This window comes from Bos grunniens, chromosome 22, assembly GCF_055505025.1.
Source record: "Bos grunniens cultivar Pamir isolate PY7600 chromosome 22, Bosgru_T2T1.0, whole genome shotgun sequence".
In the NCBI taxonomy this organism is placed as follows: Eukaryota; Metazoa; Chordata; class Mammalia; order Artiodactyla; family Bovidae; genus Bos; species Bos grunniens.
In genome coordinates, this window is record NC_141186.1 from 57,372,554 (window position 1) to 57,386,417 (window position 13,864).

A 13,864-nucleotide genomic window follows, 5' to 3' on the forward strand; every position below is an offset into this window, starting at 1 on the left:
TCTTACTTCTGCTTCCAAACTCCCCGTGTGCCTGCCCTGGGCAATCTATGAAATAGCCGATGTGCTCAGAGGCAAGGTGGAGCCTTCACAACACGGCTGAGGCCTCTCCTCATGCCAGGAGCAGCCACAGTAGAGACATTTAGAAAACACACACCAAAGTCATCGTCTCAGAGGGAAGCCCCCTTCACAGTCACCAGATTTGTTCATCCCCATGAACAATATATAAAATGCCATTAGTGTGGCAGCTGCTTAGTGAAAATGAAGGGAGAACTTGGTATGTGGCCAGGGAGCCCTGCTGTTCCCCTGTGACGCCAACGGCAATGTGCTGGAACTGTGAACGGGTGAGAATGTGAACCCTCACCAGATCCCAGATCCCAGGAGGGGCAAAGCCCCAGCCCAGGCTCTCTGACCCGCCCCTCCCTGGCCACTGGCACAGTTCTGGAACATGCAGCGCAGAAGAAGTTTCTTTCTGATCCCCAACACTGGGGGCTATAACACCAGGCTGGCAGACTGGTGGCAGGTACTGTGATTACTCCTTGTTTCATGCTTATGCTCAGTCGTGTCTGACTCTTTGTGACCGCCACCACCCCCCCTCCCCCCATGGACTGTAACCCACCAGGCGCCTCTGTCCACGGGATTTTCCAAGCAAGGATACTGGAGTGGGTTGCCATTTCCTTCTCCAGGGGATCTTCCCAACCCAGGGATCAAATCTGCATCTTCTGCATTGGCAGGCAGATTCTTTTATCACTGAGCCACTGGGGAAGCCTCCACTCCTAGTTTACAGACAAAGAAACCAGGGCACAGAGTGGTTTAGGAGGCTGATTAGTGAGATTGCCCAGAAGAAAAGCCGATACTAGCAGAACCACCCTGTGTGGCTATGAGGGAGCCAAATTCTAGCAAGTATTGAAGGGGTGAGGGAGGAAAGGGCTAGGGATGAGTGCAGCACGGAAGGCCGTGTGACTAAGGGGAAACTCGTTGACGGCCTCATACGCGCTCTCCTATGATCAGCAACCCATTCAAATCACATAACTCCGGCAGCTGGTTTGTGCAGAACTCTCGGACTCCAAGTCCTCAGGCCAGACAGAGGGAAAGGCTGAATGAGGGGCCACTACAGCAGCTCCCAGATCTTTCGACTCCTCGCTCACTGGTCTTCCTCTCACACTGTCAGGTCTCCCTGGCTTCCAAGGAAATAGGAAGACTGAGTTCAGGTGTAAGAGCAGAGGTGATGGGTCCTTTTGGCTAAAAAAAAAAAAAACAAACACCCCTGTTCCAGCTCCCTGAGTGGGAGAAGCTTGGGGTCTGGGAACTCCACAATCAGCCACCAGTGCCATGACCCTTGGCAAGCCAGTGTGTGAGAGCTGAAATAACTCTTGAAAAACAAGAAGAGAAGGATGTGACTAGGGGCAGGTGTTTCCTTCTGAGAGGAGCAGCCTGGAGCAGCAGAGTTCTAGGAGCTGGATCCCCTTGGCAGTCAGAGGGAGGCTGGGGCAGCCTAGATCCATCTCAGGCCACTTCCTCTCCCAGCTGCACTCTTCTCTCTGCTCAAAGGCTTCCACTGCCTCCAAGATTTCCAGACTAGCCCAGGAAGAGAACACCAGACCAGCTTCTTCCTCACATGGTAACCCAGCTTATGCCAGGGATGGTGTGAGAGAAATCCTGGCTCTGAAACTTTGGTGAGTTACTGAATCCTCTCTGGGTCTCATTTCTCTGTAAAAAGTGATAATAATGATAATAACACCTTCCTTGTAAAGCTATTATGAGGATTAAATGAAGTTCATGTAGGAAAATCTCTGAAGCTGGCATCACATCATAAGTGGTCTTATACTCCTTACCTTCCTTCTGAAAATGGTCACGTTTCTGCCATGAAGGAATGAGAGCTGATTATCTCAGAGGGCACTTCCAGAGCATAAAAGCGTCTGATTTGGTATGTGTGTGGATGAATCTCATTTTAAGTTTGCTGAGACACTTGGTAGGACTCTGACACTGACATCCCTCTGAAGTGCACCATCCCCTTGGTCCCCACTGGCCTCAGGCCTTTCCAATGGTTAAATCTTTCGGAGGCAAGAAGTAGGTGTTTTTATTGCTGTATCTGATGGCTGCAGACCTGGAAGGGCTCCTTCACAGAATCTTTGTGTGACTCTGCTGTGAGGCCAAAGGTCCTTTCTGCAGCAGAGGCAGCCCAGCCAGTGACAACAAAGTCCTACTGTGAGAGCCTGCTCCACCCCGTGCCCCAGCTGAAGCTCCTCCCACATCTTCTCAGCTGGCCCCTCATGGTGTCTGGATCAACAGAGGTCCTTCTAGGGACCCGGAGACAGAGGATCAGGATGCTGCCCTTTTACCTGAGGGAAGAGGGACTCACTCACCACCCACGGCTTGTCACAGAAGTTGTAAATGGACTCCAGAGAGTTGATGCTGGGGAGGCCTGCGTACTGCATGCCAATGATCAGGTGGCGGAAGTCCTCATTCTCTGCCATACCGAACGCATGCTGCCGGATGAGCACAAAGTCTGGCCGGAAGGACCTGGAAAGAATGCAGAAGCAAGTCTGCCACCAACCAGCACCTCAGGTCACGTATCCTCTTGTCTCCCATCTCCAAAGCCCAAGACAGGGAAGGGGTTCCCTGAGCCAAGACCCTCATTTTGTCATGACTGTTTTCTTATGGACTAGGAAATGCTGTTTTATGTCGGCATTCCTCAAAGGAGATTTGAACAGATTTCTGAAATTCCTTTCCTCTGGAAAAGACCCTGATGCTGAGAAAGATTGAGGGTGGGAGGAGGAGAGGGTGACAGAGGATGAAATGGTTGGATGCCATCACTGACTCAAAGGACATGAGTTTGAGCAAACTCCGGGAAATGGTGAAGGACAGGTGAGCATGGCATGCTACAGTCCATGGGGTCACTAAGAGTCGGACATGACTTAGCAACTGGACAATTCCTCTAGGTTAAGCACTGACTTTTTCTAAGGTGCAGAAGCCCTCAGGGAGCGGGGAAGAAACACATTTAGACTGCCACACCTTAAGTCAACAACAATTTTCCGTGTCCCTGTGGATGAGAGTGGAAGCTCCTGTGGCTCTGGAGTTGGCACCCCGAGGGGGCCCCAGCAGACTCTGAAGATACCACACTTGGCTGACTTCACTGCCCTGCCCCAAAGATCCCTGACCTCAGCATCCTGCTCTGACTCCTCAAGCTGCTCTTTAAAGATGCCATGCCCTCAGCAACTCCCCAGGTGAGCCAGGGTCCAGGCTGGCTGAGAACAGATGCCAGACACCCCAGTTTTATTCCTCCAAAGCAGATTTAGGGAGGGGCACAAATGTTTCCACAGAGCTGAGGTTGAGCAACTGGCTACAGAAAGCTGAGAGTACAGTGTTCCCAGGCACAGGAAGGCTCCCTGTGTTTCACCTCCAGACAGCAGAGGTCCACAGGATCAGGGCCCCGACTTCATGCCCTGACTCCTGAGGAACCTCACCTTCCCAGACAGTCGGTTCTGTGGCAGCATCTCCCCTCAAGGTTCCAGGCTTTGGCCATTTCACACACGTGCAGTGACAGACCTGGTTCTCTGCCCTGGGACCCACCCAATTCCTGCCTACTGCTCCAGCCCCACCTGGGCTCAGAGATCAGTCTTTCAAAGTAGAGGTGGGAGGACCCCTCCTCAGTCACTCAGGAGAGTGAGCATCAAGTCAGATGGCGTGTGTGCCAACCTCCTTGTGCCCGAGTTCTGGGAAACTGGCTCCGTCTATATGCCTGAGACCAAACCTTATATCCCGGTTACTGAAACTGAGCTCCAGGCTTGCAGTAAGCGTCGGGTCCCCACACTGGTAATGGGAAAGGCCTGCCTTGATTTTGCCAGATCCGTCCCAGCACGCTGATACGGGCCCTCTTGTTGCCACCCATTTGTGTCATGGATCCCTATGACCTACTCTACTTGCAGCTGGGGGAGCCCATCATTGTCTCTAGAAGAAGCTTCCTGAGTGCTCCCCAACCGTGGGTGGGCAGCTCTTTTCTGTCCTCCTCAGTCTCCAGGATGGATGAGCTCACACTCCCTGACATTTGGCTCCAGACACCTGAGTTCCGCCTTCCCTGTCACAGACCAGGTCTGGTTGGATGCTGGTGGCCTCGGGGTCAGGGCAGTGCAGGTTGAAAAAGGGAAAAGGGTGAAGTGAGGACTCTTTCTGGAGCAAGACCCTAATGCCTGGAACCCTGAGGCCACGCTGAGTCCTGGGAAAGAATAACAATGTGGAAACCATGCTCCCTCATCTGGAATCTTCATCACCTCCCACACAGAATTGTTGTATTACAATTGATGACGTCTACACGTCACCTAGCACCTCACCTGCAGCATAAGTGCTTTGTAATTACAAATTTTCTTCCACTCACAGTCAATATCCCTCTGACCCAGGCTTTCCTATCAAGACTTAGGAGTTCCCAGAAATTTGGAATATAGCAGAACACTGGGAAGGGCGTTAAGAGAATTCACATAGTACACAGGGCTCTGCTGCCAACTCACTGAGTGAATGGAAGCAAATCCATGTAAAATGGGAGGCTGGACCAGAGCAGAGATTTTTAAACTCCCCCCCGGGCCCTTTTCTTTTAAAGCAATGGAACCATGTTTTCCAGGGGAAATACACTGAGAGATGAAAGTCCAGAGCTGCACTGGCTAAAGTGGGGCTGGAGTCCTCCAACACCTCTGACGGGAACCATCCAGTGACTGCAAAGTGAGCTCTGCGTCCACGGAGCTTCCTTTACCATGGAACTAAGACATCTCTAAGGGCCAGAGCCAGCGTTCTCTGCTCCTTCCACCACCGCCACACAGCACATCATCAAGGTCGGTACACTACACACGGCACGCCCGAGACGGTGGCAGTGACCCCGAAGACAGAAAGGACCTTACCGGACCACCTTTGTGCCATTCCGGAGCACCTGCATATCCACGGCGTAGGTACCATCCGCATGGGCCACCAGGTTGAGCTCTGAAAATTCTGCCTGGAAAATAACAGGAGGGGATTAAGAGCGTGGATTTCACCTTATGTGTTTCTTACTATGATAGAACATAACTAAATAAAATTAGCAGTAGGGGAGTGAGCCCTACAGTCCTGACTCTGAGAGCGCCCCCCCATAAAGCAGCAGCAGCAGTATCTTTTCCACCAAACATGTATTTACAGTTTGCAAAGCATTTTCCCAAACTGATCCCATCTACTCTCATAGCCATTCTATGAGGCAGGAGGGACAGAAATATTATCCTTATTTACCAAAGGAGCAGTTAAGTGACTTTTCTGGACAAACAAAGCTTACTGTTGGCCGAGACAGGAGCAAAACTCAGGGCTTCCGACTCCCCACCCAGCATCTTTTGTGCTGCCTCTCTGCAGAGCAGGAATGCAAACTGAGGCAAATATGCCCTTTCTCAGTCTCAACACAAAAGCACTAAGTTTTCATTTAGGAAATCGGGTTTCGGTACTGCTCTGGCTCAATGAGATGCATAAGATGTTCAGGCAAGTTACTTATTCTCTCTGGGTGGACAGTTTCTCCCATCAATAAGATGGAAATAATTTTTATCAACCTTGCCTAACAAGTTATTTTAAGAACTGAATGCAGCAATGGATAGAAAGAGTAAATCTGTAAATCCCAGTACACTGTGTAAGGAATGATGAGTAGCTTCTATCGTTACAAAGAAAATACATGTTCTGTGTAAACTGGACATCCCCCCTCCCGCTGACTCAAATGGACCTAATCCCTACTTATCATGAAGCAAAGGGAAGATAAAAAAAATGAGCCTTTCAGGACTTCACTGCATTAAAACCAGGAGGTGCTCTTTGTTCAGTTCTCTCTGAAGTGCAGCCTTGGGCACAGAGGAGGCCTCATTGGAGGCTGCACACCTGAGTGGCAGACATGTATCTACCAAGCAAGGCCTTGCCACCACAGTGGAGGTGTGGCCGTGTCCTCAGAAGACGCTCCTCTACAGTGTTCCTCAGCCCGAGGACCTTGCACCCCCAGAGGCCCTAAGAGCTACACTGCTTGCCTCCCTAGAGACCCCAGAGCCATGAAGAGAAGTCAGGGGAGTTGAAAGATGCAGGCTTCAAGACCGGGTCTCATAGAGAGAGAAATCCTGGAAAGGGTAGGGGGAGGAGGTAGAGAGCCTAGAAGCTAGTGATAGACCCTGATCTTTCCACTTGGCAGCACCAGATTGTTCACTCCAGAGTGTCAAGTGGGCCCCACGATGATGCAGATGCAATCCTGGGCTCCAGGGTGGTTACCTGTTCCACTTTGATATCATAATCTCCAAGGATTTTTTTGCCCCGAAAGCACTTGGCCCTGGAAAAAAAGGAAAAAAAACAAACAAACAAACCCACGCCTATTAGTTTTGTACAGGTGTTTGTCATCAGAAATTCACTTTCACAAAGATGAGGAGGCCCACGGCACACAGAATCCCAGAATGAGAGTCAAGAGACTTGGGTCAGTGTTAGACCTTAGTCTGCTACCGGATCACCATGAGAGAGCCTCCAGGCAAACCATGGCCTTTCCTTTCTAAAATAAACCAAAAGGCCTCTCACTCTCAGGCTGTCCGCTTCTATGAAAACAGTTGCTGTCATGTTTTGGCTACAAGTGAAGTCCAGGAGTAGGATTTCCCTGGTGAGACTCCTGGTACAAACCAGGTCAGTTTATGCCTCACTGTAGTCTCCTTATCTTTTTCCCCATCCTGCGTTTCACTCTGGTTTTCTAGTTGGTTTCTACCCTTGGAATTTTAGTTTCTGAAGAAACTAAAACTATTTTACCCCTTCATACCCATACTTCCAGAAAGGATTTGAGGTAATTGATAATTTAAAAAGCAAATATAACCAATAAAACAAGGAGGAAAGGACAGTCAATGAATGAAGCAGAGTTAATTATACCAGAAAAATAGTGTGGGGGCGGGGCGGGGGGGCGGAGAGGCTTCGGAAAAGTACTGTAATTGAACACAAAACCTCTCCTGTGTTTCTGAACAGTCAAGGGGATGAGTCAAGCCTAGATAAACCGTACTTATTGTCTTCCCATTTTGTCACAAGCCAGAGGAACCTCACAGTCCAGCTGCTGGTAAGAGGACTGAGTTTGTGCTTGTATTTATAGCCAGTGCTACTCTGCCCTTCACCTACCCTTCCTCTCATGAGAGTTTCTTATCTGCCTTTTTAGGCTGCTTCTCCATCTGTCAAAAGGGCCTTTCCACCCCGTACCTAGGTTGGCCTTGCTTTCCCAGTGCTTGAAATTTCAAATCAGCACGTCTCACTGGAGGTTTTCTTAAGTCCCTCTCCGAAACAAAGGGCTAAACTAACATTTACTAGGAATCATATTCTAGGAATTATATGTTAGTTGCTTTCAAGAACATCTCATTTAACTCTCATAACTACTTTTGAGATGGGAAGAAGGGCATTCATTTTTGAGATGAGGAAACAGAGACTCAGAGGAAAAACTGGCGTATTCAAGGTCATACAGCAAGTGAGTGACAGAAGCAATAATCACGCGCTAGTCTGAACCCAGAGCTGTCGGCCCTGCACAGCACTATCTCCCTCTGCTCGTTCATTCTTGCCATCTTCATTCCCACCATTACGAAAACTGACTTGACGTGTATGCTGCGTCACAAGTTTCTTGTCCCATTTTCCTTCTTCCACTGAGAAAGCGCATGAAGTTGTGAGCGCTAGTTCCATTTCAAATACTTCCCGCCCCAGTTCCTGTGAACTGCCCAGGATGGGGCCAGGCTATTTCCTTTCCTCTCTGGTCCTGGAACAGTCTGTTCCAGGAAGTTGTCATTTGTCCTGTCCAAGTCCCTAGCTACCCTCAAATTGCTCCTCAGAGGCACTCAGCCATCCTAGAACTGGATCACCGAAGTTCATCTCCGTACCTCTGCCCCAGTTCCTTACTGTGCTTCATCAGCTTGCTTCCAGAGCCCCGCTCAACATTCATAGCTCAGCAAGCCCCTCAGGCAAAGGACATGTAGCACATCTTATTTGTGGGTTTAAGTAATAGTCTACGCACTGCTCTATCACTGCTCTGGGGATCTTGTGGACTCTGTAGGTCTTTGTCCACGACTCTAAACAGAAGTAACTGGAATAAAAAATGATCCCATGAGGGTCCTCGCTTGTGTTGGTGAGCTGTTTCTACCTTGCTACCAGCAATGTTTTCCTGATGCTTCCTCCCAGCTTCCCATCTCTAAATACCTGCCACCCCAGTCTTAACCAGTGGTGGAAGAATGGTCTCAGAACTGCTCGTCTCAGAACTGCTTATTTCAGTTTAACAGTAAAAGACTGGTTAATGATAACAATGCATCGTAAACCCTTCAGCAGGAAAGGAGAATAAATGTTTTGCGGACCATTTGTTTTGTGTGTGGCAGTTTTTAGTTTTTAAAAATCAGTACTATTTAATGGAAACAACTTGAAAAAAAATCTGTCACAGAATTTGAGATCCAATTAAAAAAAAGTTTAATGAGAAAAGAGGTCTCCTTCTGTGAGGTATGTCCCAGAGGCATAGACAATAACCTCTCATTTGGTACGACGTCTTGCATTTTCAAAGCACATCTCTTGCCTTATATGTTCCTTACAACTCTGTGAAGTGGCCAGGATAGACTGTGCTGTCCATTTGACTAATGGGGAAAGAAAGCCAGAGCAGCTAAATAATATGCTCGAAATCACAGAGAAGTTCACAGGAGCTAAGCCTAACACTAGTAGTTTATATCTAGGTACTTAGATGCTGCCAAGTTTTTAAATTCACTCATTTATTTTGTGGGTTTTGAACATTGATATTGAAGGTATAATTATAGATTCTGGCTGTGTTTATCTGCCACTTCCTGCACCTGCCCGTTGACCAAGTTGGCTAATGACCCTGTTTTCATGCCTTCTCCCCACCCCCACCTCTCCAATTATCTTAATGTCTTTTCCTGAAGGTAATTTGCCCTGTTGGAAATCTCAGTTTGTGTTTCCTGGCTCCAGGTCACTGACCTCTCTTGGCTGTGCCACGTCCTACAGAACAGAAGCCAAGGTGGCAGGCAATGGAGCAGGCTTTGGTGGCAGCCAAGGTGGCAGGCAACAGAGCCTTCTTGAGGATGAGCACATTCTCCCAGGTGTCTTTGTGGAAAATTTTTTGTAGTTTACAAACAAGTGACAGAATTACTTCCTGATCCTAAGAGAGCACTGTTAGGAAGCAGTGGGCTAGGATCCAGAGGGCTCTGGATCACAGGGCCTAGAATCACAGTTCAGGTGGGAATCCTAGCTGTGCACTTTTTTGGTTCTGTGACTTCTGGCAAGTGGCTTAAATGAGAAAAAAAAAAAAAAGTATGTCAGATGGCTAAACCAAAAACTCTATTTTCAAAAGAACTTAAAAGTATAAGATGAAAAACACATTTTCCCCCTCCCATTCCTCTTATCCATACCCCTCATTACCCCTTGCAAGTATATCCTTCCAGTGTGGGGAAAATGTATGCATATATTTGCCTTCATGTATGCTTCGAACATACACATGGCATCATGCTATATACATTCTTCTTTCTTGCCCCATAATTTTTTTATTGCATTTAAAAATATATCAGTCCTTTGGGGTAGCATATATATTTTAAAATACTAATTCTTCCAATCCATGAATGTGGGATATCTTTTCATTTACTACCTTATAATAACTTTGTATAGAGTATAATTGAAAAAAATACTGAATTAATATGTTGTATGCATGAAACTAATATTGCAAGTCAGTTCTACTTCAATTAAAAAAAAAACAACAAATCTTAGTGATATGCTTTTAGCACATATTGATAAGACTTCTTTCTTTGTAATAGTTCAATTCCATTTCCAGTGTTTGGACTGTTTTTGCTATTACAAACAGAGCTACAATGGCTGACAACTAAAACTATACTTATAAGATTATTTTTTCCAGCTTTACTAAGGAATCATTGACAAATAAAATTGTACTATTTTCAGTGTTCACCGTGATGACTTGATATATGTATGCTTTGTGAAATGGGATAACCACAATCGGGTTAACTGCCACACCCATCACCTCACATTATCACCCTGTGTGTGTGTGTGTGTGTCCGTGAGCGTGCACTGAGAACACTTCAGATCTACTCTCTTAGCAAATTTCAAGTATATGATACAGTATTGGTAACTGCAGTCACCCCATTGTACATTAGAAGGATAATTTACTGTAGAAGTGCTGGTGCAGGGAATAGACAGAAATTTTACTGATGTCAGCACACTGCCTCCCACCCAAGAAAAAGATTATACCACACTCCACAGTGTTTGAGCATCTGGGAAAGTTACTTCACCTCCCTTAATTACTCCCCTCAGTCCCTTGCTTACGTTGGGCAAAGAGAAGGGTCTCAGTAAGGACTTTCTGACTGCCAGTCTTGTCAAATCAATCCAGTTCACTCCCTCATGCTCAATCTAAACAGAAACCAAGATGTACATCCTTGAAGCACAGACTAAAAATATCTATGGTGCCTGGGTTGTCAATTTCCCCCTATTGTCACATTTTCTTAACAAGCCTACCAGCTGAGGATCTATGTGAGTTTAATGGCCTGCAGCTTCCTTGAGGGACGAGGCAATGAACCATCTCCCCTCACTGCTAAAATGAGTAGAGGCTTCTAGATTTAACTCTTCTTACTCAAGGCACAGAACACACTCAGGAATTCCCATCCACCAGCCAACTAGGGCTCATAAGGCTGAGGAGACCTCATCAGAGATGATTCCGCTAAGGCCACCTCAAAACTTGGCCCAACTTTGGCAAGCCCGGCTTAAATACTCCCTCTTTGCGCATGGGAAAATGGAGAAAGGTCTAGAAACAGGAGTTGAGTTCAGGCCTATTTCTACCACTTCTCAGCTGTGTGACTTTGGGCAAGTAACAGCCTTTCTGAGCCTCAGATTTGTCAAGTATAAAATAGGGCTAATAATGATTTTCATAATGATAGTAAACATTCACTACATACTAACCACTATTCTAAGAAGCCCCAAATATTCTATGTATTTTACCTCATTTAATAATACCAGGCTGTTGTGAAGATTTAATGAAGCCAGATAAAAATAAATGACATGAAAGTGTTTTGGAAACTCTGAAATATTATGCAAATATAAAGTTGTTGTTGTTCAGTCACTCTGTCGTGGCCGACTCTTTGAGACCTCACGGACTGCAACAAGCCAGGCTTCCCTGTCCTTCACTATCTCCTAGAGTTTGCTCAAACTCATGTCCATTGAGTTGATCATGCTACCCAACCATCTCATCCTCTGTTGACCCCTTTTCCTCCTGCCCTCAATCTTTCCCAACATCAAGGTCTTTTCCAATGAGTCGGCTCTTCACATCAGTTGGCCAAAGTATTGGAGCTTCAGCTTCAGCATCAGTACTTCCAGTGAATATTCAGGGTTGATTTCTTTTAGGATTGACTATTGGCAAAATGCAACAAACATTCACATACCAGGGATTATTGCTGTCTCACCACAGCCAACAGGATTCTTTCTCTTCTGAACTTTTGTCTCATTTATCATCTACTCATGATATTTGGCTCATGGCCTCATCATCTGATATTACCTTTCAAACTCAGTTATCTAATAACCTGTGTCATCACTCCCCAACTCCAGCCTCAGACCACTAGATTATAGAGCAATACTTCAAAGCAAGGAATATGAATACAAACCTGGATTTTTCATCATCTTGGATTTTAAATATTGATTATGTTCTTCTGTCATATTATGTGCTCTGAGTTAAGGCCTGTACAAATAGAATCGTCCTATCTATAGATTTCCAACTCCTTCCAACTCCTCCTTATTCACAATCAGGGCTTGTTTCTTCACTGGAGATGTTAGGAGTGATGGTGTTGGCTGGAGAGATGTAGAAAGCCAGAACAGGCCGCCTCAGGACTGAGTGGACTGTGTCTCTACAGGTCCAGCCGTTTCCTCCTTTCTTCTCGCATGTGCACATCCCAGGGTGTCATGTTCTTTCTTCCCTCTTCTTCCCCACATGAAAATCTGTTCTCAGTTTCCATCCACACTGGAACTAAAGGATCTAAAAACAGTCTGGAGTGTAAATCCCCCCAGGGTGCCTAAAGTTCTTACAGGGATCAAAACTTCAAGCTAGAAGATGAGAGCACTAATGAAGTACCTAGGGCTTCCCAGGTGGCTCAGTGGTAAAGAATCTGCCTGTCATTGCAGGGGATACGGGTTCGATTTCTGGGTCAGGAAGATCCCCGGAGAAGGAAATGGCAACCCACTCCAGTGTTCTTGCCTGGAATATCCCTGGACAGAGGAGCCAGGTGCGCTACAGTCCATGGGGTCACAAAAGAGCAGGACACGACTGAGTGACTAAAACAAACAGTGTGCTCAGTAGCGCCTGGCACTGATCTGGACATTTAACTCTAACAAGACGCTTAGTTTCTGGCTCTTACTGTCTCTAACTCGGGCCCTATTCTTTTGGCCAAGCATCTCAAGGCATCAAGAAGTTAGAAAATAAACTAGGAATAGTAGAGGAGGCCATCTCCCACCCTACACTCAAAGGCTGACTCAGGCCTGCCCATCTTGGAGAGTCTGTGAGTGCCTGCCGCCACCCCCTGGCAGCAAGTGTACTGCAGACGTGCCTCACTCCCAGCGCAGCCACCCACTGAGTCAGCTCCTCTGGCCCAGTGACAGCCCTTCAGGTGCTTATTTGCTGCCCTGACAAACCATGTCTGAAAATTCACCGTTTCTGCTAAAAAGTGTGTGTCCACACACCCCAAGCTAGAGAGTTGGCTTTCTGCCATCTGTAGAAAGAAAGGATGTGATCTGTGAGTAAATTCAGCAACAATGCACTGAACACCCAGTGGTAGGTACTGGAAATGTAAAAACGCATCAGTAGTTGCCAAGTAGAGAAAGCACAGTCTAGAAAGAGACCGATATTCCTATGGGTAATCGCTAAGGACCCTTTCAACTTTTAAGGTTTATAATGAATATTCACATCCCCGCCGTCCAATCTTTTCCTTTAAAAATATTTAGTGCAGACAACTAAAACAACAGCAATGAAAGCTTCCCATAGCTCAGGAAGACGCACACTGAAAAGGACGCTTCCTCTATTTTCATGAAGCTTGCGGGTTAGCGGGGAACAGAAGCATGAATAAAAGGTGATAATACGTGGTATAAGCAAGCGGTCACAGCGGTGCAGACAAGGCGCTGTGGGAACCCGAAGGAGGAGTTCTCTTTGCCTGCAGGAGCCTGGGAAGGCTCCAGGATGCAGCTGAGCCTTAAAGAATGAGGAGGGCTTTGCCACACAAGAAGCAGAGAGCACAGTGGTTGCCTGCGCACAGAGCTCTGCAGTGCCTAGCTGCCTGGGGGCAGGGCAGGCAGGCTGAGAAGCAAGAGTTGAGGCTCCTTGAAAAAGGGAAGGCCATTAAAGGACTTTAGACTTCAGGCTGAGAAATTAGGATGTAAGAGCTAGCCTCCAAAAGACCTTTTTAAAAATTTTGTATATAAAATTAAAAAAAAATTTTTTTATTATGGAAAATTCTATCTTCGGTAACTAACATTTGGCCAATTTTTTTCATTTATCACCTTGACTGTTGTTGTTGGGACTACTGTTTGAGTGCTCTTTGTTTGTTCTTAATATTTTGTCTGTGCAGTGCAGCAGGTGGGATCTTAGTTCCCAGATCAGGGATTGAACCCACGCTCTCTGCAGTGGAAGTTTGGAGTCTTGACCACTGGACCACCAGGGAACTCTCTGTTTAAGTGTTTTAAGACAAATCCCAAATATCATGTTATTTTTCTTGCAAAGTTTTAAGTAATATCTCTAACTGGTAATGGCTTAAAAACTTTTTTTTCCCCCTGTGGCAAAATACATATACATAACAAAATTTGCCATCTTAACCATTTTCAAGTGTACAATTAGTGGCATTGA

General features: G+C 46.6%; 1 protein-coding gene across 4 annotated transcripts in view; it reads right to left on the reverse strand.

The window, feature by feature from the left end:
* Positions 1 to 13,864, reverse strand: part of SYN2 (synapsin II) — a 158,311-nt gene that overhangs the window by 43,027 nt on the left and 101,420 nt on the right. For all 4 annotated transcript variants that reach the window (XR_015151884.1, XR_015151883.1, XM_086368727.1 and 1 more), the window contains exons 2-4: positions 6,247 to 6,304; positions 4,887 to 4,978; positions 2,364 to 2,520 (exon numbers count right to left, since the gene is read on the reverse strand). Coding sequence is in view for 2 of the 4 variants with exons in the window: in XM_086368727.1 (XP_086224853.1) it covers positions 2,364 to 2,520; positions 4,887 to 4,978; positions 6,247 to 6,304 (307 nt within the window). In the remaining 2 variants the exon portion in view is untranslated. The remainder of the gene's footprint in view (positions 1 to 2,363; positions 2,521 to 4,886; positions 4,979 to 6,246; positions 6,305 to 13,864) is intronic.